This window comes from Melospiza melodia, chromosome Z (genome assembly GCF_035770615.1).
Source record: "Melospiza melodia melodia isolate bMelMel2 chromosome Z, bMelMel2.pri, whole genome shotgun sequence".
NCBI lineage: Eukaryota > Metazoa > Chordata > Aves > Passeriformes > Passerellidae > Melospiza > Melospiza melodia.
In genome coordinates, this window is record NC_086226.1 from 54,532,392 (window position 1) to 54,557,994 (window position 25,603).

Sequence of the window (25,603 nt, forward strand, 5' to 3'; positions counted from 1 at the left end):
AACGAACAAAAATGTGCTGTTGAGTTGTTGAGCTCTTTTCCTCGATCAAAACAGGAAGAACCAAACGAAAGACGGTCCAAAACCCCTTTTGGATACATACATAAGTTGGAAGCACCCAGAGAAATTGAGCCCGTTTTAGTTAACTTGCATTTTGCTCAAAACCTTAGCCTGGAGTACACTCTAGACTTTAGGTGTCAAGCTGTGTATCAAGCCGGCTGAGGTCCCACTGACTTAAAGAGAGTAATGGCATTTCCTTCTACAGAATTCAGTACCACTCTGCCAAGGGAGCCAGCCTTATGCATAACATTTCAGGCTCCTCACCTTCACCATGCCATTTTAAAGGGCAGCCGTAATAAAAAGGCCAAGTTCATGGACCACAAATCGGGGAAGAGAAGGAGACACCACAAACCAACCAACCAAAGACAATAAAAGAATCTTCACTTAGTCTGGACTCATCATATCTCTATGTGCCACACACCTTTAAACTTTTTCATCTGTTTTTATTCAGGAAGTGAAATTAAAACTTTAAACTATAAATACAAATGCCAAGGTATTACATGAGATATCCAGAGGCGTTGTATTTTTTTTAATTTCTCACAATTCTTACGGAACTTGACATACATCTGGGAAACAAGTTGAAGTTGTGCATACAATGGAAAACAAGTTACATAGTTATATCTCATCTCGCCAATTTGCAATTCCTACCTCATACAAACAAAAGCTCAGGAAACAGGTATAATTTTTTCAGTAATGGTAGAGCAACTCTGCATGAAGCAAGCTGTCTAAAACCAGGTGTACTTTACAACTGTTTACTCAGTGACATCACAAAGTTTTAAAGTATTTTATTTATATACTGTCACCAATATATATAGGTATTGCAAAGAGGGCCAAACACTTGCAAAAATGTCAAGTTTTACACATTTGCGTATTTTCACCTTTCTGCCCCCACAGCAAAGCAGTTATTGTTTTCACACGATCTCTTTTAATTTTTAAAAAAATCCCACATAACTCCATCTACATATCAAGGAAACTGAAGAGCAAGCTTAACAGCAACTTTAATTTATAAGGAAAAAAAACCAATAAAAACTAGGTGTATTGATTTTAGTTATGACCTTATGCAGACCTGAAGAAAAATGACCACCAAGAATAAGTTCACTAAATTTATTTAAAAATCCTAAAATGTTTCTTATAAAAATGCGTTTCATTCTGCACACTGCTCTCAACAAATGCCAGGGACATAGGACCTACCATATTCTCCCCCTTCAAAGTAAGATACAGTGTACACAAAAGCAGGGTGTTCACAACAATTACAGAAAAACAGTACAATTTACCACCAACAGTGAACAAAAATAGAATTCATTCTCTCTGCCACTTCAAAATTTCAATGTTAGTCTCGTGCGCCCTTCCCCTCCCATGTATCTGTAAGGAACTAAAACATTACATCTGGTGTACAGCAAAGATTCCACTACACCTCAAATGCAGAACACCTATGAAGCAGAGGAATGTTGGCTTTTTAAACAGAAGCAGATAAAAAAAAAAGGGTGCAGGACTCCTTCAGTTCTTCACTAGTCTTAGAAAAACTTTCCAGAATACTGCTTCACACTATAAAAAAGAAAAAATAATCTTGCATTAGAATCCTTCAACATCTGCATACTGCTTCACACTATAAAAGAAAAAGAAAAAAGCATGTATTAGAATGATGGACCATACATCTTGCATCAACATTCATAAAGCATATTAAATTACAAATTACTAACACATTTAAAAATACATAACTTTAAAATGTCAATGGCTAACAATTATATTAGTGTATTTCAGGCATAGTTAAATATTAGTAATCTAAGATATTAAAACTGCTATAGCAGCCAGAATGTTAATACAGCAAATGCTATCTGTAGCTGTTAATATTTGGCAGAAAAGGCAAAGTACTGTCAGCAAGGTGTGAAATGCTGCATTAACAGCCCCAAATCGATTTCAACTTGTCCTGTAGAGGCATGGTCTGTGCCATATGGCAGACTGCGATTTGTTGTCAATTTAGTTATCTAAAAACAACAAAATCACTAGTCTTCCACACAGAACTAGGCCAACATCCACTGAAATCTTCTATATTTTCTACAGGCTCTATGAAATTTATTAAAAGTAGTTTTTTTGCAGCAGTTTTCACCAGAGAAATGAGAGGACTGCTTGGTTAAGATGTCTTCCAGCAAGATTAGTTTTGAGGGTGTCTTCATTTTAATTAGAATGGAGAGCAGAAGAGAATCAAGGCAGAACTACCACTAGAGAAGTTAGGTTCAAATAGTTACTTAAAACCTGCCTTCTTAAAAAAGTGATTCACAGAGGAGAGCAGTTTTATAATATACATGCTAATCTGACAGTAAGGACAACAATAAACTTTAACTTGCCTGTTCTGCAGCAAATACTGTGCATTTTGTATCTGGTCCTGTGTTCCTGTAATAGTTATTATCCGATCTTCTGAGCCTTCTAGTGGTTCATCAATTTTGATCGAAGCTCCTGACTCATGACGTATTTGTTTGATTCTCTGGCCTCCCTTTCCAATAATAGATCCTGCCAACTAGGAAGAAAGCAAAAACATTAATTTCCTGATACAACTGCCTTTCCAAAAGTTAGAAAATTACAACACCATTTGAGTAGTTTCCACAAATTCAGTTTTAAGTGCTGCAATGGGAGCTTTTTTCTTTATAGCTTAAAAATATCCCCTGTGGTATTAATTGTATAAACACAGGTGAGATTAAACTGGGAGAACCAGCTCTCATTTGCAAAACATGGGTTACAAGGACCCTATCTATTACTGAGTATTAACCACAAGTAGAATTCTTTAACGTGTCTCTGAAGACAGAAACCAAACAGTCAAGCGTTACACTGTTGGCAATTTAGAAACACTTGTTTTGTACTAGAAGTACTTAATCAAGCATTTTAAGTATTTCTGATTTACTTAAACAGTCTGAAAAATGGCTGTGACTTTTTTTTTAAGAGAAAGCCTGAGTTGAAAGCAACTCAACTTTACTTACATCTTTGGGAATCGTTACTTGTGTTGTGATGATGGGTCCACCAAGATCTCCATATGAACCGCGCCCCCCTGCGTAAGAATAATCTGATTTAAGTGTATGCATCAAGCCCTTTAGTAACTATATAATGAACTACATGCAAAGGTTCTATATGAACACTTACCATAACCAGAGCCACCCTCAAACTGTAAGAGAAAAGAGAAAAAAACATTAATGTGAACAGCCACGTTTCATTAACACATTTTTACCTTAAGCATTATATTGTTACCTTTGAGCCCATTTAATCAAACATCACAACCCTCGATCTGATATAAATACAACAGTGTTATGCCATCAAGGGCATCCTGAGGCAAAGATGGAAGACCAGAAACCAAAGGGGTGGGTGGGAGAGATCTCATTAATCTCTGTCCAATTTGGACCAAAGGCCATCTTGGGCAGGACCACAAGTTGGATGCAATGATTCTTGTAGGTCCCATCCAACTCCAGATATTCTGTGATTCTTATCCTGCTCTATCAAAACCTCTAAGAATAACACATAAAATGACAAAGAATTCTGCCATGCCAGTATACCAAGGCAGTCTCACCATCTCAGCTTCTTGCAGACAGCTGCTAATGCTGATCTACTTGTGACCTCTGTACTAAACATTAGAATACAAAATCAGAGTAGAGCCTTATTAATACTACAAATACAGCTCAAAAGACATTCCAGTCTCCAGTGCCGGGGCTAGATGTCTGCCCAGCAAATCACCCTACTACATCTACACCTTTGATTCTGACTATGCTACAAACCCTTTACATCTTAGAATAAACAATTACGACAATAATTACTTCTGTTACATCTGAACCACCACACACCAAACGTAAATGACTGCAACGAGCACTCCTGGCTCTGTTATTTTTAGGATTTGTAAACCTGCATTTGACATCAGGTTTTCATTTCATCTAATGTGTTCTGAGTGTGGAAAACCATGTATTTATACTTTGCTACAGAAGCAAAGAATAAATCTATGTGGTTCTCTCAAATTCAACTTCTGACGACATCTCAGTGATAACATTTAAGAAGAGTACAAAAGACCCAATGTGCACTGACTGCAAGAGTGACCAAGGATGAAAAAAGTGCTCCAGAACTGGCATGGAGACTACCCTGCAGCCCATGGAGAAAACTACACTGGAGAGGATCATTACACTGTAGCCCATTGACGGATGCTATGCTGAGACCAAGTAGAAATGCCCAGAAGGAAGCCACACAGGCAGATACCTGTGCCCTGTGGGAGGACCAACACCAAATTAGTCTGTTCCTGAAGAACTGCACCACACAAAGGGGACCCACACTGAAACAGTTCCCTAAGAACTGCAGTCCACTGGAAAAAGATCATTTGAGCAGCTCCAGCTGTATCATTCCATGGAAGGAACCCGACATTGTAGAAGGGGAATAGTGCAGAGAGGAAGGAGCAGTGACAGGTACGACGAACTGACTGGGAACCTACCATTGCCTACCACCCCTGCACAATTCACGGCAGAGAAATAGTAGAGAAATAGCAGAGAAAGGAATGAAGGAGTGAAAGCTAAGTCTGTGAAGAAGAGGAAGTGGGTGAAGGTGTTTTTCTGTTTTTCACCACGTTACTCAAAGTGGCAGTAAACCTACTCAAGCCAACTCTGTTTTGCCTTTGATGTTAATTAGCAAGTGATCTGCCTGTCTCCATCGTGAGCCAGACTTTTCTGTCTTACTTTCTCCTGTCACTCTACTAGGGAAGGGGCACGAGAGCAGCTGAGTAGGCCCCTGGTAGTCAGTCAAGTTCATCCACTCACAAGGAGGGGCCCATAGAAGTTACAATGTAACAACTTTCCCAAAAAATATTCCTTACCATATTTTTTTTTACATCGAAAAGGAAGCTATTCAGATCAAAGTGTTGAGCTTATCCTCTGTCTCTAAGCAACCTGTACTGTCTAATCATGTTACTAAGCAATACATATGATAAGACAACATCACAGAGCTCACAAGTCCAAAATACAAGACAATGAAGGACTCTGCTAAAGGTTAAACTGAGAGGCTGATCACATAGGTTACTGTATACACATGCATATTACTGCTGGTATTTGCCATAGGATACTTTTTGGACTAACTTGTTTTAAAGAAAATACCTTTCCTTGATCACATCTGCCTCTCCACAGTACAAAATAATAGAATTTTATAACAGTTGCTGTGTACAAAAGGTAAGAACTGACTTTTCACATGAATTAATAAAAAAGTATTAATTTGGCAGCATTTTGCCATCTTCAAGACATTGGCAACACCCGATGTACTCTCTAATTTCTACAATGGAGTGACTACATCGGTGAACAAGAGAAGGGCTACAGGTACCATGTACTTGGACTTCTGTAAAGGCTTTGACATTGCCCCCACATCCTTCCATCCAAGCTGGAGAGGGATGGATTCCACAGGTAGACTGCTTATTGAATAAAGACAGTTACATCCAAGGGGCAGTGTCAATGGCTCAGAGTTTTAACAGACATTAAGTGGTGTCCCTCAGAGATTGGCCTCCACTGGGACCAGTGATATTCAATGTCTTCATCAATGACACAAACAGATTAGGTACACCTGCAGACAAGTATGCAAACCGAGTGGTGCTGTTGACAGACCTGAAAGACTGGATGGCATCCAGAGGAACCTGGACAACCTCCAAAAGTGAGCGCATATGAAACCTCATTCAATTTAACAAGACTAAGAGCAAGGTGCTTCACCTGAGCTGGTGCAACCTCCAGTACCAACACAGGCTAGGGGAGAAACAGATGGAGAGCAGCCCTGCCCAGAAGAACTTGGGGATACTGGCGAGTGAAAGGTGGGACATGACCCAGCAATGAGCACTTGCAGCCCGGAGTAGCAACCGTGCCCTGGGCTGCATTGTAAGGTCAAGCCTTGAGATCCCAATATGAGTACTGCACCCAGCTCTGGGGCCCCCAACATTAAGGGCATGGATCAACCAGATTAAGTCTGGAGGAGGACCACAAGGATTACTGGAGGGATGCAGCACCTCTGCTGTAAGACAGTCTAAGAGCTGGAACTGTTCACCTTGGAGAGGAGAAGGCACCAGGGTGACCTTATTGTGGCCTTCCAGCTCCAAAAGGCAGCCTACTAGAAGGCTGGAGAGGAGTTTTCACACAGGTATGTAGAGGAAGAACAAGGGGCAACAACTTTAAATTGAAAGAGTGTTGGTTTAGTTTAAGTATTGGAAAGAAATTCTTCACTGTGAGGGTGATGGGGCACTGGAACAGGTTGCCCAGAAAAGCTGCAGACTCCCAATTACTGGAAGTTTTTAAAGCCAGGTTCAGTGGAACCCTGAGCATCCCAGTCTAGTTCAAGGTTCTCTACTCATGGCAGGCTGGAATTAGATGATCTTTAAGGTTACTTCCAACCAAAATCATTCTATAATTCTGCAATAACATCCCAAAACCTATCTGGTTTTTCAAATAGATTGATAGGTAAACATAGTTGATTCACAAATAAGTGAGAAGCTATTTTAAATATTTGCCGCTTGAAATAAAATCCCACAACATTATGGAAGTAAAACAAAACATAAACCATAAATTGATACATCTACAGTGCATCAGTTATGGAGAAAGTTACCATTTAACCAAATGAAAATACTGTGTAAAGGAGGCAAAAGAGAAGGTCCCCATTCTCACCAGGTTGCTGCATAATTCCACATTTCTATTAACATTACCTGCCATCAAAGGACACACCATTATGTCTGCCCCTAAATTCAAAGTCAGAAGAATGGCTTCATAAATTTTAATAGGTGCAAGTTGCCATGGACTACACTCAAGATCTCTTAAATTTGCTTTATCACTGAACTCATTCAATAAAGCAGTTTTCAAAACCAGGCTGAAAACACTCACCAACTCTGGTGGCTGCATGTCATCACAGGCATCCACATGACACTGCATCATCTTCCAGATGCAACATAAGAGGAAGAAAGGAAATTCAGGTCATACAAACTTTTAGAGAATGTTGCAGCCAAACAGAATGCAAAGTGGTATAAAGAAACCCTTTTACCATTAACAAAGGCTTGAAATTATGTGATTTACATCACTTTCAAAACTCACTGGCTTTTAATTTTACTTTGGGGCAACTCTAAATGGGCAACTTTTGTTTTCCTTCTCTTTCTATGGTATTAGCAGATTTTTCCTCTCACTAAGAAGCTCAGAAACTTTTTCCTCTCACTCAGAAGCAAGGCAAAACTTAAGCCTTCTTTTTTCTTTTAGAAAAACTTTTTACATTTTTACATGTATTAATTCTGCTATCTACTAGAAAAAGGTTCAGTAAGATTGAAACAGGTAACTGCAAGTGATTATGCCAACTGCAGGTTAAGCAGGAAGGACACTGCTTCTTATGTTTTACTATCATATACCTCATCCTGTTAGCAAGTAGACTAACAGTCTACCACTGCCTAACTACATTAGAAACTTAACTATGTTTCTAAAACATACGATATATGGCATTTCTTTCTTTCAGAATTTTACCATTTCAACAAGTGATGTTTATTTGTGCAAAATTAGTTTCTGAAACAGAGTGTCTTAGCATACGTAACATTTTACGTTGCAGACCAGCACTGAGTAGGGCTAGCCACTACTCAGAACTGGAACAGAAACCAGATGACAGATGGGCTGGATAAGGCAAAGAGCTTAACTTTTACATATAAGAAAAAACCCTGCATGCAGTCCTAACTGATGTCAAATTCTTTTGTAGTAGGTTTTTCTAGTTTTTAAGAGTGACCTAGGAAAGTGAAATTTTGTTGCTTCCTTCCAGCATCTGCACGAATAAATAGAAGAGTTGTCATACATTCTTCCTTTACTAATTTTTACATGCCCCTGATAATGAGTATGTTAAAAAATACACAGAACTCAGGATTTTTCAGATCACCATATCCCTTATGGTACACAGGACTTGATCTGGAGTGTTACACACTGTAGTAGTTACATTTCTATATGCTGATAAACAAGTCTGTACTTTGGAGAAAAAGCTTCAGAACAGACCGTAAGTCAAATGAGCATTTAAACAGCAGTACGTACTTATACTACAACTTTAAGCCAGGCTAACAGACAAGTTAATCATCTTAAGTGATTAAATCTGTACAGGCAAGAGGAATTTACGCATCTTTTAAAATCAAAAATGGGTTTTTCTCATCTCAGCATTTACAAAGCTGTCAATGCTCTGTCGTATCTCTGAAACGGTAAAAACCACAGTTCAGCATCCAGACTTTAAGACTGTCAACTGTTCGATCTTTCTGCCTTTCGTGAAAAAGAGAACTGGCAAAAAATTTGGTTTTGCACAATAAATTTACCCAGTATTTTGGAGATGTTAATCAATTGCTGCCTTTCATTACACCTATGTAAGATAGAATTCATGTGAAAAGAGCATTTCTACTCTTTAAGGGCAGCTTTTTCCATCACAAACCACAGTAATATTGGTTTCATTTAAACTTTTAGCTACACAACAGTTTCTATTTGCTGCTCATAGCACAGGAGGACTTTACTTTTTGGCATAACACTTGAAACTGTGATGTCATGCTCAGTGTGGAAATTTCTGCCTACACAGTTTAGGCTATCAGGATCACGATTAACTAAAACTAGAAATGAAATTCTATCTTTGCTGCAAAGTAGTCCTCACTTTAATGGCTATAACACTTGGTTATAAAGGAGCCAAAGTTATAAGCAGCTTCACTATGAAAAGAAATGAAATTGCTTTTTTTTCCCATGAAATAAACCAAGCTAGCAGAAATTACTCCACTTGTGTATAGAAACTCATGACAATAAAGTGAAGGTCAACCTGACAGGCAAAGCCTAAGTTAAAGTGGATTTTCTAGCTGAACTGTAATAAAAATAGAACAAAATTAGAACACACTACTGCCCAAGAGTCAAGGTAAGTAAGATTGTGCTCAACCAAATACCCAAAGAAGGGCAGGCTGTTAAGTTTATGTACTCTAGCACAGGCTTTATAAGCTGCTAACAGAAGAACACAAAACCTAAGCCCTGAAAACATGTAATTACAGATAAGGAATCTTGGAGAGGTACTTCTCCATTCTTTCAGTTTCTTAGCATGTAGATTAGCCTGAGAAATGGGGTTTTTTTTTGTGACTGCAAATATTTGTAACTGCAAAGCTTTCCTTTTATTATTACTAATAAGCATATGGCATTCTTGCAATCTGGAGTTCCAGTAACTCTTACTCCCAAGGAGTTCATGTGAAGCCCATTTCATAGCTTTTTCATTTTTATCGTCTACATTAATTTTGAAGAAAAAAAAATGTGTTACCTGCTATCTTAAAGAAGGTGCCCAGCAAAGCCAGAGGAGAAAAGAACATTGCTACTATAGAGATCCACCTCTGTTGTGATTTAAGAGCAGCTGGTAACTAAGCACTACAGAGCTGCTTGCTCACACACCCCCACCCAACCCCCAGTGGAACTAGGACAAGAATCAAAAGTAAAACTTACAGCTTGAGATAAGAACAGTTTAGTAACTGAGAAGAATGAATGTCATACTGATTAAAAAAATCTGAAAGAGGGCCAGTGCAAGAAACCCTACAGACCTGAGCACAATCAAAATCACTGAATCTTTTTGATGACAGGGAGAAAGAAAGAAAACAAAAGAGTACAATTTACACCTCAAATATTAATCCACAGGAGGACCATTTGTATGGACAAAAAGTGCATGTAGTTCAGCATGCTAACTGTGCTTAGGGACACAACAGAGCAAATTTTAAACTCATACCATGCCATCGTAACGGTCTCCTGGTCTGCCCCTTCGGTCATAGGACATTAGATCTCTAAAACGAAAAAGACAGTAGCATTTTAATTGTGTTACGTGTGTTATAAGCCAGCTTGTTTACTCTTATCTGAATTTTCCCATTCAGGGCTCGCATAAACTTAGTATCAACCTATTCTAACCAAGTACTGAGCAAGAGAAGTTCCAGAACTACTGACCATAGTCCTGGCAACTTACCACATCACAGCAAGTAATTAAATTTCAGTATATTTCAATATACTCTTGTCTAATACAGGCTCAATCCTGCCTAATCATTACCAACATGGACGCATGGAAAGATCACTGAAAATATGAATATGACTCAGATATACAACATGAGTTTTCGTATAATGCACTTATCCAACAACTTACCCGCCACGAGGAGGTGGTGGAGGAGGAAGCGGAAGATTACGAGCTCTGCTGCCACCTCTAACACCACGACCTGGTGGAGGTGGTGGAGGTCCTCTGCGAGGGCTCATATCATCATAATCTCTTCTTGAGGGAGGCATAGGTCGTCCACCACGACCAGGGGGCATTCGATCAAAACCTCCTCTTCCACGCATTGGAAAGCCCACTGGCCGTCCCCTTCTATCATCAAACATCATTGTGAAGCCACCATAGTCATAAGTTTCATCATAGAAATTGGGATCGTAAGGCTGGGCCCGTCCTTTAATTGGAGACTAATATAAACAAACAAAACAATACCCCAAATCAGATATTTATACTGCAACTGGCATATTTAATTACTAACACAATGCATTTGGAACATGTTCTTGATTTCACAATGCTGCCAAGAAAGGAGATGTTGATGTGCTTCCTGCAAACTTAACTATGACAGTAAAACTACTTAGATGTGGCAGACACATTTTGTTTTTCTTCCTCTTTGAATTTTTCATTCTGATCACATGCAAAGCATAAATGGCCCAGTACTACCAAAAATTGCTCATGAGGTGTACCCCAATTCTAAACAATAGGAACAGATCCCAAGGTTTGCAACTGTCCATTTGCTGCTGGGAAAGCACAAGCTACTAAATTTAAACTAGAACATTTTTCATCCCATTAATGTCCAAAACATTCATGAATGCCAGTGAAAGAATAAATTTAATAAACATTACCTCGGAGATAAGATCCAAGATAATCTTGATGCACTCAACAACTCTATCAGGTTTTCCACCAATAAGCACCACTCTGTCAGTTGAATGAGGACAACACTCCTGAAAGAGCTTAATGGTGGTCTGAGTGTTCTGCAGAAAGCAAAAGAAGAAAAAAAACCAACAAGATTATCAAATATGTTTTTAAAAACTTTATAAAACCATTACAATATTTTAAAAATAGATTCAAAAGACAATTAAGTTCCCACTCATTTCAATCTTCATGCTTGCTTTTGAGTTATCACACAAAATTTCAAGATTACATATTTTAAAGATCTTGCTGCTCTAAGTTTTGTATGAGGATTAAAAAAAAAATCAATTTTCTCCTATTTTAATTATGATGCACCTATGATGCATCATTTAATTAAGTATTAGAAAAAGGATCACATAACCATTGTGAGCTTATAGGCTGTATTAGCTTCCAAATTAAACATGCTCTGAATGCTAAGACAGCAGTGTTGCTAGGATTATGTCTAGTTGTCTTGTCTTTCTTAATTCATGCAAACAAGTATTGGCTCATACCTGAACTGACCTGAAACTGCCTGACACAATGCCAAGAAACTCAACCATGTGTTGGAGAATTTTGCTCAGAAATGGCTTATAGAGTTTTGTTCAGACATGCTATAACCATATACAGCTGATGGAAAAGTAAAAGGCAGCTGTGAGGAGCAAATTCTCACAGCCTGTTTCTGTAAACAACAAAGTTCTCAGGCTGTTTTTTCATAACAGGTAAACGTTCTGTCCTTGGCTGTTTTGGGAAAGTAAAAGTGACAGACAGGGATGCCTTGAGAACCATTCATATCAGGGTGAGAAAGCAAATCTTGGTTTCAATAACCACAGGTATTGAAAACAAAAGGAGGGATTAGTGTTTAATCTGTAGCCTATGATGAGCTCGGGTTTTGCAATATGTATGAGCTTAATTAACACTGTTATAAAATGTGTCTGATGGATCAATAAATCGGAGTTCGATGCTGATCAGAGGATGGGTTGTCTCCGTTTCTACAACCATGTGTTTTCAGTTCATAGAGACCATAAAGTTTTTAATATCTTAGTCTTTCACTTAAAAAAAACATATGGTCTTCCAGGAGTTAGAATTAAAAAACAGAAAAGCAGCATGAAGTCTTTCCACAGTAAATCTACTGTGAAGATGGTTTCATTCTGAGCTATTTTGTGTGTTCAACCACACAAATACTTCTACACTATGCAGCAGTTTGGTCTAAAAGGAGAAATGAATATAATTTTAATAAAATGAAGTAAAAATACTTTCTTTAAAAACAGTACTCTACCAAAAATATGTTTAACCAAGTCCTGGCTCTACCACTGACATTACTTCTGAGGGTCTGCAAGAAAATTGCAACTTCCAGCTCTGCCTCACAACATCAAAAGCATGTATGCAACACGGTGAGAAGGAATTATCACACAGCAGATACTTAGATGTACCCCTTATGAACAGAAAACATTGCTTATTGAACAAAATAAAATCTCAGAAGAACAGAAAGCAAGTACCTCTCTGAGTTCTTTAATTTTAGCACCCTTGACACCAATAATGCCTCCTGCCAGACTCTGGTGAATAAGGAGCCGAAGTTCGCAGTCGAAGTCACTGCCTTTGTAGTGTTGATACTGTAAATACGATGCATATAGGGAGAAGCAAATAAAGATGATTCACAAAAATTCAATATTTGGCGTTTTAAGCTTCTTCTTTATAAACAGAATGGGGTGATTTAATTTATTGCTGAACTGTAGTTGTGTATTTCTTTTGATACAACCACAACAATTTGAACACCTCACCACCAGTCAAGCATAATTTTTCCCTATTTTTTACATTAATTATTAAATTACACTGCACCACTTGCTATAACGACTTAAGAAGGCATCAGTGCAACACTTATTTTTTGGAAAATGGGACATGTTCAAAAATGTTAGTTTAATAAACAATGACAGACTTTGCCCTCTACCCAAAAAATGCCAACGTGACAGCCATAACCCTTCTTAAAAAATGCCAACATGACAACCATAACCCTTCTTTAAAACGCTTTTGGCATTTTTCACTTTTCTAGTCTCCTGTTTTTAAAAAGTAGCAAATACTCTAGAACAATCTCATTCAAAAGCTAATCTTTTCATTCAAAACAGAAGAAAATTTCAAGATAAATACCTCTTCTAAAGTAGGGATAATCTTCTTCAAGATTTCTCCAATTGTCTCTATATCTGCACTTATACTCAAGATGCTGTTGGAAGCCACAATGACAGACAATATGGAGAAGGTAGAAAAGAAAAATAGAAGTAAATTATTTTTATCATCACGCACAAAATTTTAACAAGATTTACTACAAAGAAGAGATTACAAGTATTCCCCATTTAAAGTAAACCTGTTTGCTCAATTTACAACACATGCATCTTTGTTTATGCCCAGTATATATGCATGAGAAATTTAAGATTAGGTAGGTCTCGCAGAAAGAGAAAGACAGAATGGGCTTTTGGAAGGGCTCAAATTAAGCGGGCAAGAAACTGACGCAGAACTGAAAAGTAGAAGTGAATATTCATGTTCCCCGCCACCACTAATTAGGATCGCTATTACATTCGTAGAACTGGCACACCTTCTCATTTTAAATGTGAGGATATACAAGTGGTGAACGTTGTATCTGGAATAAGGTTATGGAACTCAGATTACTAATGGGGCCTCCAAGAAAACAAATACAAAATGCAAGACAAAAAAAAGACGAAACAAATGAGAAGTGAAGGAAAGCGAACCGGAATTAGCACTTCATCAGAAATAATTATGAACAGGCAATGTTGAGGGGAGCAAGGTGGGCCACAAAGACAGAGCGAGAGACTATTTTGAACCAATCTGATTTACAATGCAGCAAATATGCAACACTTGAAGCTGTGCTCCTTCCATTGAAATAAAATTAGTGGATTGTTTGGGTGGGCAACTCACGTAAAAGTTCAGTGACAAAAAGACTTAATGGGGAAAATAAGACAGAAAACTTGAAAAAAAACAATACACCGTCTATAAGGGGATACTATTTAATTATATCAAAGGCAGGTAATAAAATACATTTCTCTCTTTCTATTCAGGCAGTGAGGCATAAACTGTTGGGACATACCGCTCGGGGCCACTGCTGTCTGGGACTGAAACACTGGCATTGTACTGCATTGGTCATTGGCGTTCGTGGATGTTGGCATTGGGCATGGGTATTCAATCGGAAGTTGTCAAGTATGGTACCCGTTTGGCAACGAGCACATTTTTGGGCATAGCCAACCAGGGTTTTCACATGGGCGTTCAGGGGCGGATGGGCCAACGTCATGGTGGGCAACGCAGGGGCAAGTCGATCCAGTACATGGGCAACGGAGATATATGGCCAAAAAAACAAGGAGAGGGAAAAGGGGGAAAAGCAATAAATTTTAATTTAATACAAACTATACTCATTACTCTCAATTAACGAAACAAGCTTAAGTTGTTCTGAAGGCTAACACAATAACGGATTGCTACACCGACTGTGGCCTAACAGTATGGACTTTAAAAATGAGTCACTTGATCTGACTAAACTACAACTGACTAAACTACTACTTTCAATAAATGACGTTTCAGTAGCAGGCTGGCTCATGAGGGTAGATGCGAAAACTGTCGAGACTGATAGTACTAGAACCTTGGGCAAATCGGGAGTTTGTGATCCAGACCGATCTAAATTATCTGGACATAGGTGACATACTGATTTACTCAAAAAGCAAACCAAAAAAAAAAAATCAAAACAGAAAAACCCGACTAAAAAAACCCTAAAAAAAGAGGAACAACTAGTTGCCAAAGTTAGTGAGCATATGTATGATTCCTGACCATTTCAACTAAAATCTCAACTCTAGTTGCAGTAGTTTATGAACTTAGTTGGAACTGATTTGTAATGATATACCACCAAATATTGTGCTGAACAGAGTCTTGATTGGAAAAACCATTGAAATTGCAGCTGATGTTAAGTACAGGAGTGTAAACGAATGGAATTTAAGAAGTGTTGCCAAGTTTTAAAAATACACGACATTAACGCTGAGCATGTGTCTAATCACCAGAGTCAACCCCCCTGTAAAATGTGAACAGGCATTAAGTCATGACCATTTAAAAATACTTCCAAGTAATAGAATACAATGCTCCTTTAGTGTTTTATACTCATATTTAAAGCAAGAAACCTTAATATTAATGGTTTTGTGCTTCATGTGCAAGCTGTTAAGGAACAGATGGATGACTTCATTTTGCTTTTTTGAAGGAAGTTAAAGAATTCCTCTATCACTGGGTTAAGCCAGCCACCTGCAAGGGTTTCAGCAGTACTATAACTGATGCACTGATGGGGAATGGTACTATTAAGAGTTTAAGTTTTGTCAATATTTTTAATTAGGATGGTAACTCACTTCAAGCTCAAGTGTGTAATTTAGCAGAATCCTATTAAAAAGTGAAGAGATTCAACATAAACCTCTCATCCCGTGCATCAGGCTGGGTTTTAATTGAAACAGAAATTGAGGAACTGTTATCTACTCTGACAATCAATACAAATGGATTGTAACTTGGACGTCTATAGAGTTGAATTGCTTCCATTTCTAGAAATGCACGCAATCAAGTTTTCGATGTAGTGCTCTGAAAGAAGCAGTGTTAAATTAGTTCAAACTCATATATACTCACGTCTGTACGAAGTGCTTTAATATTTTTGCCACCTTTTCCAATCACTGCTCCAGCATTCTGGAAAATAGTTTTCAGAAGTTACATTATGACAACTCAGTACAAACAAAGTTTATGAACTCAACACTAACAACAGTAGATCTATTTTGGCTGGCCCAAGAGGTGGGGGGACGCATCACTTTGGCATTACAAAAAATTACCAAAAGCTCTTACAACCACAGAACACAGCACACAAAGAAAGGTAACTCAGCTTTGCCATTAACATTTCAATTCTAAAGAGAAGTTTTAGGCAATTCTGCCCATGTTGAACTTCTCATAGCCTAGATCTATTAAAAAAAAGAAACTAAATGAGTGTAATGCAGGTCAACTACTTCCTCCATTATCTGATCTTTTTTTTTTTTTCCCCCTTATGGAATATGTTTGCAAATTCCATTTTAAGCTCCAAACATTTGATAATTTCAAGTGCTAATACTGTTTTGCACATCAGTAAAGTAACTAATTTCTCAGAGCAATATAAATTGAAAAAGGCTGAAATTAATGTTAACAGCCACCAACTTCCTTAAAGCCACCAACATTAACAGGAATAAACTGACAAATAGTAAAAAAGTAGGAATTGGAAAACCACATTTTTACCAGGTTCTTTCAAGGATTCTACAAAAAAATATTGCTTTTATTAGATATTATGTTAAAGGCATGCAAAATGGTACTCCATGTAACTTGGCTATTGGTCAGAAATGCCACACAGAGTTCAGGCAACAGTCTTTCACACCAACACCAAAGACTGAGGTACTTCCGAACATATAAATCCTCTGTTGCAACTGGAAACACCAGAGCAAATTCATACACAGCAATTTGAATTATTTATACTTGTCAACAAAATCACTGCAATCCCTAACAAACTACTCCCACATTTCTTCCTGTTGATATAGTTGAACAAGTTTAGTAGATCTATTTGAGAGAATTACTAAAATCTTAGGTTCTCATCTCACATATTTAATCTAAAAGCACTTATTTATAATCCTCTAAAAACCTTCTTTTTCAAAGACTCATATACAGTCATTACCCCCAAAATAGCTACCCTCCACTCAAATGTAAACATATCTTAGACTCTTTACTGCTCTACTTCTTAGCAAGTATATATTTTTAATAAACCCTGTATTGATCCTTAGGGACTTATCCTTTTAAGAGAACCTGGAGGACAATTCCATTGCAATACACCTACAACTACCATTCCTATATACTGAAAATTAATCTAATAAGTTACCTCATTTCCAAAAAAGCACATAATTTCTCTACACTTCCATCTCACCATACACTTTGTCACCACCATCTTGAGCAATGCTACACATGAAGAAAGTAAAAAAGCGTACTTTGCTCTGAAGCAAGATGCGCAGTTCAACCATCTCATCAGTGTTCCGAGATCTTTTGAAGGCCTGCTCTTCCTCCATATCTTCTGCAGGACGTTTGCCTGTAGAGAGGTCCATAGGGGGGAAACATAAACATTTATTTAACTTTCTAAGTCAAAATGAAGTGGAACACATGCCAAAGTCATACTCTGTATTATTAATACATTTGTTCCTATTAGCGCAAAACTAATTACAGTTCATGCTCTATTCTGAGCATCCACAGCACAGAAACCAGTCTTCACGTCAACAGCTTTCTTACTAATTAACAACTGAAAATGCTAAAATGAAAATGCTGCACACAGTCAGTACGAAATTCACGACATTTTAGACACGTCCAAAGGAATGCAGCATCACCCACTTAGTATTTATTTATAATTTCAATTGGGGAAAACGTTTCAGGCATAAAGCTCAAATGTAGTTTGTACGACACTGAAATACTGGTGAAATAACAGCAAAGCAGCACTTCAAATATTCTGGGAAAAAATTGCACGCATCAACAACAATAATGCCCAAACGTTCCTGGTATTTCCCAAGAAATTTTCCATTAAACTCTTAGCAATATTTCATATATTCGTACTCCTGCATGTAACTGTTACAATGAACAAAATGCAATTAACAGATACGCCCTATACCATTCATATTCACATTCTTCATACACCTATGAAATATGTTTCAATATTTAGTCATAACTTTCAGTTCTCATGTCTAAAACATATCAACAAGAAAGATTATAGATTTATGCTCCAAAAGCATGTGTAAAGATACATTAATTAACATAGAAGACAATTAATGCAGAACACAAAATTACTGCTGATGCAAACATATAGTAAAGGTAAATCATTATAAAATTCTTTGGAATACTAAAATTTTAAAGAGAGTCTTTCTAAAAATGAATAGTCCTTTAAAAAATTTACCATTTGTCTCTGTGTTGGTAAAGGTCTCCTCCTGTTGTTCAGTCTCCATTGCCTTTTTTTCTTGTGTAGGCAAGCAAAACCTGTGGAAAAATAAAGACAGTCCATTTTTTTTTTGTCAAAAGACAAACTGTACCTCATGCTAAAGTGAAAAAAATAAATGCCTGCTGCTAGAACTTACCACTGTTATATATCCTTGCTGACAAAAACTCAAGTATTCTGGGCGGGATCAAAATCCAACAGCCTATTGCTTCAAGAGCCTATGAAAACAGCATATATCAGTTGTGAGTCTTCCCACGCTGTGAGTCTGATTCTGCTACAGCGAGAAACCAAAGGGTTGACCTAAACTATTGCTGCAAATTTTTTCCTTTTAAAAGAAAAACCACAGCCAAGCCAAACACACCACGAAGAGAAGTTGAAGGTGAAATCTGTAGACTTACATAAACTCTTAATGTCTGAATTACACTTCTTGCACACACACAAGTTTTAAGTAACCGCATAATCTCAACATTATAAGGTATGTGCCTTGGTTTCTCTTTCTAAAGGGCGCTACACCAAAATCTGGTCCTGCTATTTAGCCCAACACTATTTTCACTTAATAAAAATTCTTGTTACAGCAATCATCAGCATTTGTTTTACAAATTCTCTACTAGCACGCATTTGAGCATGTGTTCCTCTCAACTATATTTGATGAATAAAATAAAAATTACAACTTCCAACTACACTAAATAACGTCTTTTTTAAAAAATCACCCTCTGCAGTTACATACAACCCACTGCATGCACACCCCTCCAAAACCTCCTCTACTTCACTACAATTTTCTGAAACAGTCTGTGACCTGCTTTTAGCGACTAAATCACATTAGAGAGAAGCATAAATAAAAAAAAATATTCAATTACTATCATTGAAAACGTGATTTACAAGTACAGCCAAACAATCACGTATTTCCCTTTGCATTCTATTAACTTCCATTGCCTCAACAAACAGCAGGCACTCATTCTTGTATCCATAATCGGCGGAGAGGCAATGGGGGTGGGGAAGAAGCTGATTCTAATTTATTCAACGTACTCTCAGACAGCTATGTAATTGCTGCCCGGCTTGCAGGGGCTAAAAGCAGGCTCTGTCTTCCCAACACATGCCGGCATTTCCACGTATTTGAAGCGGACTAACGGGCATGCACAAGTTCAGTAAAAGTGGGATCTCAGACAGACGCTGCCAAAATTGCGCTGTTACGTGGACGGACGGTAAGGAAGACATGGACAAAGTGTAACAGCCCTTTCAGACACCGGCCAATCTACTTCCAATTATGCCAAGAATTCTAAGGCAGCGGGGAGCTAACTGTGATCAGCTGCAATTACCATTCACGGCTTAGTCTCTCCTAGTCAAGCTTCCCCATACGTCATGTGTTCTCAGTAATCTTTGCTCAGCTAGGTAAATCGAGGACATTCACATAACTAATAAAGTCAGGTTCTCTACGAACACCGAAGGGCTAAAGCAGACACGAGGGGTGGAACCAGCGACCACAGACCTAAGAGCTGAGGAACGTCAGAGCGCCTCCAAGGCGCAGCGGCGCTTCTCGCCTGCCCCTCTCTTTCCCCCCCTCCAGCCGCCCGCCCAGCGCGGGGGGAACGGGGCGAGCGCGGCGGCGCTGCTGCGGCACCCCCGCGGAGGAACAACGGAAATGGCGCCCTGCGAAATGGCGCCCGCCGGCCCGCTGCGAGGCGGAGCCGGGAGCGGAAGGGCCGCCGCCACCACCACCACGCGGCCGCGGGGAGCGTTACCCAGCCCGGCCCGAGCGGACACAAAGGAGGTGCCCGGCGGCTGCAAGCGCGGCGCAGCGGGCGGAGCAGGGTCAGTCCTAGCGCCACGGGCACTCCGCCCTCCCCCTAGAGCGGCGCGGCCGAGATGCGGAGCCTCTGCCCCCCCATCGGCCTCTGGGGCCGCTTCCGCGCAGGCCGCGGCCCGGAGCGCCCTCGCTGCGCTCGACATAATCCCCCACAGAAGCTCTCCCTGGGCACAATTGCCTGGGGTGGGCGCGGGAAGCCGGCAGCGGCCGCCGCGCCCCTGCCCTTGGAGCGCACCCGCTGGTGCTGCGAAACGCGCGCTGTCCTTGCGGGGCAACGGGGACAGAGGCCACCTTAAGCCCCTCAGCAACAGCCGAAGTGGCCAAACACGACTGTCCTCCATGCAGTGTTTTCCTCGTTCTACCGCAAACCCCAGGAAAGCCCTGTGGCCACGGCAGCCCTCGGCGGTTGAGGCCCCACGACAGGAGATACAGGCCGTCTCGCACCGCTGTGTCACGCCGCGCCGCAGAGCGGAGTCCATCGGCAGCTCTACCGGCCCAGGCAAGGCCCTACCCGGCCTTTGTCCTTCTCCCATCCCCCTCCCCTTCTCGTCGGCCCCGGCCACACGGCGCCGCGGGCTGCGTGTACCTGCGCCGGCCGCCGGCCCCGCCGCGTACGGGAAAGAAAGGGGAGCAGCCTCTGACTCCGACGCTCACATCCACCAGCGCCACCCGCGATTGGCCCTGCCACCGCCCCCCGTGCAGCACCGCCGCCGCCTCGTTGGGTGAAGCCGCTGCCCGTCAGCAAAGGAGGCGGCGCCGCGACCAGCACCGCCCTCCGTGAGGAAAAGGACGAGACGGGCCCGGGGAACTGGTGGCGCCGCTAGACGCGTGCCGCGGCCGGCAGGCCTGCCTTTCCTACCTGGGTTGCGGGAGCCGCGCTGGGAGCGGCGCGGGCAGCGAGGGGGCGGCCCAGAAAAGCGGGAGCGGCTGAGGCCGAGAGGCGAGAAAATGGCGTCCCCTAAAACCCCGCCTTGTGCGTGCCGCCCGGCGCCGGCTGTGGCGAGACTCTCGCGATGATTCGACGCGCGCCTCCCATTGGCTATTGGGTGCTCGCGGCGGATTCGGGGAGCGCGGGCTTGGGCGCAGCCCCGTCCCTCAGGCCGGCGGCAGCCGCGGCCGCCCCGCCACCACCGCTCGCTCGCTCACCCGCCCCGGTGAGTTGGAGCTCCCGGCCCCTCCGAGGAGCTGCAAGGTGCGGCCTAACCTCACTCAGGTCTTCCTCCTCCCTCCGCCTCTGCTTCCCTTCCTCCCTCAGCCCTTTCACCTCCTTTGTTGAAAGCTGGCGCTTTGCTTGGACTAACTAGGCGGTATCTTCCGAGTGGTGAATCTTTTGGGGAGAGCTTGGAGGCAGGGTGTTCTTTTGTTCATTCTAAAGGTCAAAATGCCAAAAATACCCCAATAAACACAGCAGAACCCATACCTGGTGTTTTTTAAATATTCTTAGTGTAGGTTCTGTTTTCTTTGTATCCTGTAGAGGGATTGAGCTACTCGGTCGCCCTTTCTGAGGGATTCAACACGATCCATGCGCTTTTAGGCAACTAGGTATCTTTTCAATATTTGTAGTACTGACATGGATGCAGGGTTTGAATGCATCATTAGCAGGTGTGCTAGCGATACCGGGTTGGGAGGTGCTGCTGACATTCTCGATGGAGAGGAGCCTTGCAGAGGGATCTGAAATAGATTGGAGCACTGGGTAATTATCAGTGGTATGAAATTAAACAAGAACAAATCCAGATTCTGCCCCTGGCATGCAGTAAGGCTGGGCACGAGTATAAGCTGGGAGAGGAGTGTGTGTGGAGCAGCCTGCCAAAGGGCTCTGGGGGTGCTGGTGGGCAGCAGCTCAGGGTGAGCCAGCAGTGTGTGCCCGGGCAGCCAGGAGGGCAAACCCCATCCCGGGGGGCAGCAGACACAGCATCACCAGCTGGGATTGGGATCATCCTGCTGGATTCAGCCCTGCTGCCCTCACCCTGAGTCCTGTGTGCAGGGCTGGGCCCCACGCTCTGACAAGGGTGGGAAGGAGGTCCTGGAATGGTCCGGAGGAGGACAGCAGAGCTGGTGGAAGGCTGGAAGGCACATGCTGTGAGGAGGGGCTGCGGGCTCTGGGTCTGTCTGGGCTGGAGAGAAGGAGGCTCAGGGGTGACCTCATTGCTCTGTACAGCTCCCTGGGTAGGGGACATGGAGAGGGAATGCTGCTGAGTTCCTGGCATCCAGCAACAGATGTGGAAATGATGCAAAGCTGCATCAGGGAAGTTCAGTCTTGACAATAGGAATAATTTCTTTACTAAGGACAATAAAGCTGGTGAAAGGCCTAGAGAGTAAGTGGTGTTAGGAGTGGTTGAGGGAGCAGGGGTGGAGAAATGGAGGCTCAGGGGAGACGTTATTGGTCTCCACAATCTACGTGAAAAGAAATTGTTGTAATCTGGGGGGTCAGTCTTTAAAATAGACCTCAGGTTGTACCAAGAGAATTTCAGGTTGGACATCAGGAATTTTTCACAGAATGGGTGTTTAAGCAATGATGGAGTCACCATCCCTGAAATTGTTCAAGAAGTGATTGGACATGGCACTTGGTGCCATGATCTAGTTGGCATGGTGGTAGTGTTCAGAGGTTGGACTCAATGATCTTGGAAGTCTTTTCCAATCTGAATGATTCTAGTTCTAAGAGCATGATCAAACACTGAAACAGACTTCCTGTAGAAGTGGCTGGTGCCCTGAACCTGTTAGTTTTTAAGATGTATCTGGACAATATCCTTACTAACGTGCTTTTACTTTTGGTCAGCTCTGAATTTGTCAGGTGGTTGGACTAAATGATCTATCAGAGTCCCTTCCAACTGAAATACTTCTGTTCTACTCTGTTTGTGCAGAACTACTTCCTAAACTAACAAGGAGTTAGTTAGCCACTGATGTCCTTGATGGCTGCCAAGGCTTGGTGCTTATGCAGCCAAGTCCTGCACTGGGTCTCCAGATAACAATGTTTCAAAGCCAGCTTTCTGTTGTCAGTCACTCCTCTGACATAGGTGTTGATAGACCTCAGCTTGGTTCTATAGATCCTCTTCTGTTCCTAACAGTGCTGGTGAAGTGGGAGAGTAACATCTCAGGTCAATTTCTAAAGTATGCTGTGTGTTAACAGAAAGAAAACCATAAAAGAAGAGGAGATATATTTTCAAACCTACTGCTCTTATGGTTTGGGTTTTTTGTCCATTCACTTTCAATCTATAAGAAAATAGTTTAATTTATATGTTTCTAGTTTAATAAACAGAAAAGAAGTGTGGTTGCTTGTATAAGTCTCCATGCTTTTCTTATATTTTGCACATAATTTTTATGCTGATAATTGCACATACGTTTTATGCTGATTGAAACGTTAAATGTTGGAAATGCCTATGAATTTCCTTGTCTGTAGAAGTGTTTTAATTTAATTTTTTAATGCAATATAAACATGAAACTTGTAATAATTTCAATTTTTGTCAAAAGATTAAATATGTCTTTTTGGATTCAATTTTAGGGAATTCAGTATCTGACCATAAAAGAAAATGTCTCCATCTAGCATTGTAGCAAGAGTGGAAGCCTGGCTTTCATCCACATGGCACGTGAAAGTTCCTTTAACATGGCTGGAAGCATGTATTAATTGGATCCAGGAAGAAAACAGTGGTAGTAATTTAAGTCAAGCTCAGATTAACAAGCAGGTATTTGAGCAATGGCTTCTTACTGATCTGAGAGACTTGGAATATCCCATTTTGCCTAACTGCATCTTGAATACTCCCAAGGGAGAGTTATCAGGCTGCTTCTCGGTACAGATTGATTCACTGGTGGATGTTAGCCAGCCAGCATATTCTCAGTTGCAGAAGCTAAGAGGGAAAAGCACTGTAAATGAAGAAGTGACAGCCAGTACTCAGACATTTCAGAAGCCCTGGGAAGCAAAGCCGACTCGAATGCTGATGCTACAATTAACAGATGGCGTACATCAAATTCAGGGCATGGAGTATCAACCAGTGCCCGTTCTCTGCAGTAGTCTTCCTCCTGGAACAAAAATCACTGTACAGGGCAATATTGTATATCGTCTCGGAGTTCTTCTGCTTAAACCAGAAAATGTGAAACTGTTGGGCGGTGAAGTTGATAGTCTTCTTGAGGATTATTGTCAGGAAAGAGTCCTTGCTAGATTAATTGGAGAAGCTGAAAATCCTAATTCTGTTGGACAAGCTGGACATGAACAGATTTTTTCAAGGCCTGTGGATGAGTTAGAACAAACTCTTGGCCCTTCAGATGAAGAGCTTTTAGCCAGCCTTGATGAAAATAATGAATTTACTTTAAACAACAGAACATCTTTAGAAAGTGGATACTGTAGTAGAAGCAACAATTTTAATACTGCCTCAGGTTCACTGAGTGCACATAATGGAAATGTTTTGCCACAAAAATCTGGGAGTCCTTTGCCTCAGTCAGATGAACAAGTTTCACCTCCCATGGAATATGCTGATGGCTTTTTAAATGACTTTCCTTTAGAAGATGACTTTCTTCTGGAAGAAGAGATGCAAAGAGAGATGGAAGATGTGCCACCAGTGGAGATGAACGGAAACATGGGTTTAATTACTGGCAGACTTCCACATACATCTAGAAACTCCTGCAGTTCATCTTTAAATAGCACTGGTGAAGAAGACCATGTGAATGAAAGAGATAAGCCCAGGGAAGCTATCAGCAATGAAAAGAACATGAGAAGAACGATATTTGATGAAGATGGAAATAACGTTAGTAACATTTTGCCGCACAAGGGCTTACATCAGACCTGCAGTTCATCAGCATTTTCTTTGGAAACTCCTCCTGAAGAGGAGCAGAATTATACAGACCTAGATGAGAGCAGATGTAAACACCAACACACTTCTGACAGCAGGGTATTAAATGATGATCCTGTATTTTCCTTAAAAATGGATCCAGAAGGAGATCAGCAAAGACATGATTCACAGACCTTTCCTTGCAAGGCAGTAGAGACACATTTAGATTTAGATTCTCCACCTTTCACATATATTTCCCTTCTCCTTGCAAAAAACCCAGAAACTGTTACAATTCTGAAAGTTAAATGTTTTATTGTCACTCTCACCGGAAACCTCACAAAAAGCAATGGGTCCTGGGGTATAAAGGCAAAAATTTCTGATGGTTCTGCTTATCTTGAAGTAGATTTTGCTGATGATATTCTAACAAGTTTCATTGGCTTTTCAGTGCCTGAAATTAATAAGCTGAAAAAGGATCCTGCTTTACGTCTAAAACTTAAGGATGGTTTAGAGAAATGTCAAAAACAGCTGATAGATCTTTGTTGTTTGATGACCATTGAGTTTAATCCATTTCAGTCTAAAGCTACTGTATTAATTCTCCAGGATCCTGATGCTAGGCATCTAGAACAATTGAAGAAACGTTTGAATAAATAATATGTGCAAAATTCCAGACTATAGATTAGGAAATGTTAAAGTCAGATTTCCCTTGAAGAACTCTTGGAAGTTAAACTTCGAGTTAAGTGGTGTGTCTTTTATCAGGAATTATAATGTAAAAGTGACAAAGAGATGACTCATGGGAGCAAAACTGGGCAGATTGCTTTGTGTGGTGACAGTATTGGAAAAAGATTTTGAATATTTGTGTCTTGACTTTCTCATTCTGCAAAATCCTGCGCATTCTAGACTGGCAATCTTGAGTAGCAGAATTTGTCACTAAATGTATAACAATGAACAAACCATCTTGTTATTTTACTTTTGCAGGCACTTACCTGATTTTTAAAAGAAAGGTGCAGGAGACTCTCAGTTTTAATAAATTTAAATCAAGTACAA

The 25,603-nt window shown here is 40.7% G+C and overlaps 2 protein-coding genes across 11 annotated transcripts; one reads left to right on the top strand and one right to left on the bottom strand.

Annotated features, from left to right (window-relative positions):
• Positions 1-479: 479 nt before the first annotated feature.
• On the bottom strand, positions 480-20,787 carry HNRNPK (heterogeneous nuclear ribonucleoprotein K). 9 transcript variants are annotated; one of them, XM_063180736.1, is made up of 16 exons: positions 20,659-20,787; positions 18,135-18,213; positions 17,957-18,036; positions 17,007-17,116; positions 15,640-15,696; positions 14,081-14,124; positions 13,128-13,201; positions 12,483-12,610; positions 10,941-11,069; positions 10,198-10,505; positions 9,793-9,847; positions 6,924-6,974; positions 3,190-3,211; positions 3,030-3,112; positions 2,403-2,572; positions 480-1,663 (listed from the first exon to the last, which is right to left on the bottom strand). In XM_063180736.1, the coding sequence occupies exons 3-16, from the start codon at positions 18,003-18,005 to the stop codon at positions 1,630-1,632; spliced, it is 1,314 nt and encodes a 437-aa protein (XP_063036806.1). In that variant the 5' UTR covers positions 18,006-18,036; positions 18,135-18,213; positions 20,659-20,787; the 3' UTR covers positions 480-1,629. The 9 variants fall into 9 exon arrangements, with proteins under 9 accessions (XP_063036806.1, XP_063036814.1, XP_063036813.1 ...); XM_063180744.1 differs by lacking the exon at positions 20,659-20,787 and adding an exon at positions 20,386-20,487 and having other exon boundaries at positions 480-1,602; positions 12,483-12,596; positions 13,129-13,201; positions 17,007-17,104; XM_063180743.1 differs by lacking the exon at positions 20,659-20,787 and adding an exon at positions 20,386-20,487 and having other exon boundaries at positions 12,483-12,596; positions 13,129-13,201; positions 17,007-17,104.
• Positions 20,771-25,603, top strand: RMI1 (RecQ mediated genome instability 1). 2 transcript variants are annotated; one of them, XM_063180733.1, is made up of 2 exons: positions 20,771-20,991; positions 23,299-25,603. In XM_063180733.1, the coding sequence occupies exon 2, from the start codon at positions 23,327-23,329 to the stop codon at positions 25,208-25,210; it is 1,884 nt and encodes a 627-aa protein (XP_063036803.1). In that variant the 5' UTR covers positions 20,771-20,991; positions 23,299-23,326; the 3' UTR covers positions 25,211-25,603. The 2 variants fall into 2 exon arrangements, with proteins under 2 accessions (XP_063036803.1, XP_063036804.1); XM_063180734.1 differs by having other exon boundaries at positions 20,771-20,953.

Coding starts and splice junctions, on each gene's coding strand:
- HNRNPK (XM_063180736.1), bottom strand. CDS start 18,005: ATGGAGACTGAACAACAGGAGGAGACCTTTACCAACACAGAGACAAAT. Junction 13,202..14,080: donor GACAGCAGTGGCCCCGAGCG/GTATGTCCCAAC, acceptor GGCTTCCAACAG/CATCTTGAGTATAAGTGCAG. Junction 6,975..9,792: donor GAGACCGTTACGATGGCATG/GTATGAGTTTAA, acceptor TGCATCTGGAAG/ATGATGCAGTGTCATGTGGA.
- RMI1 (XM_063180733.1), top strand. CDS start 23,327: ATGTCTCCATCTAGCATTGTAGCAAGAGTGGAAGCCTGGCTTTCATCC.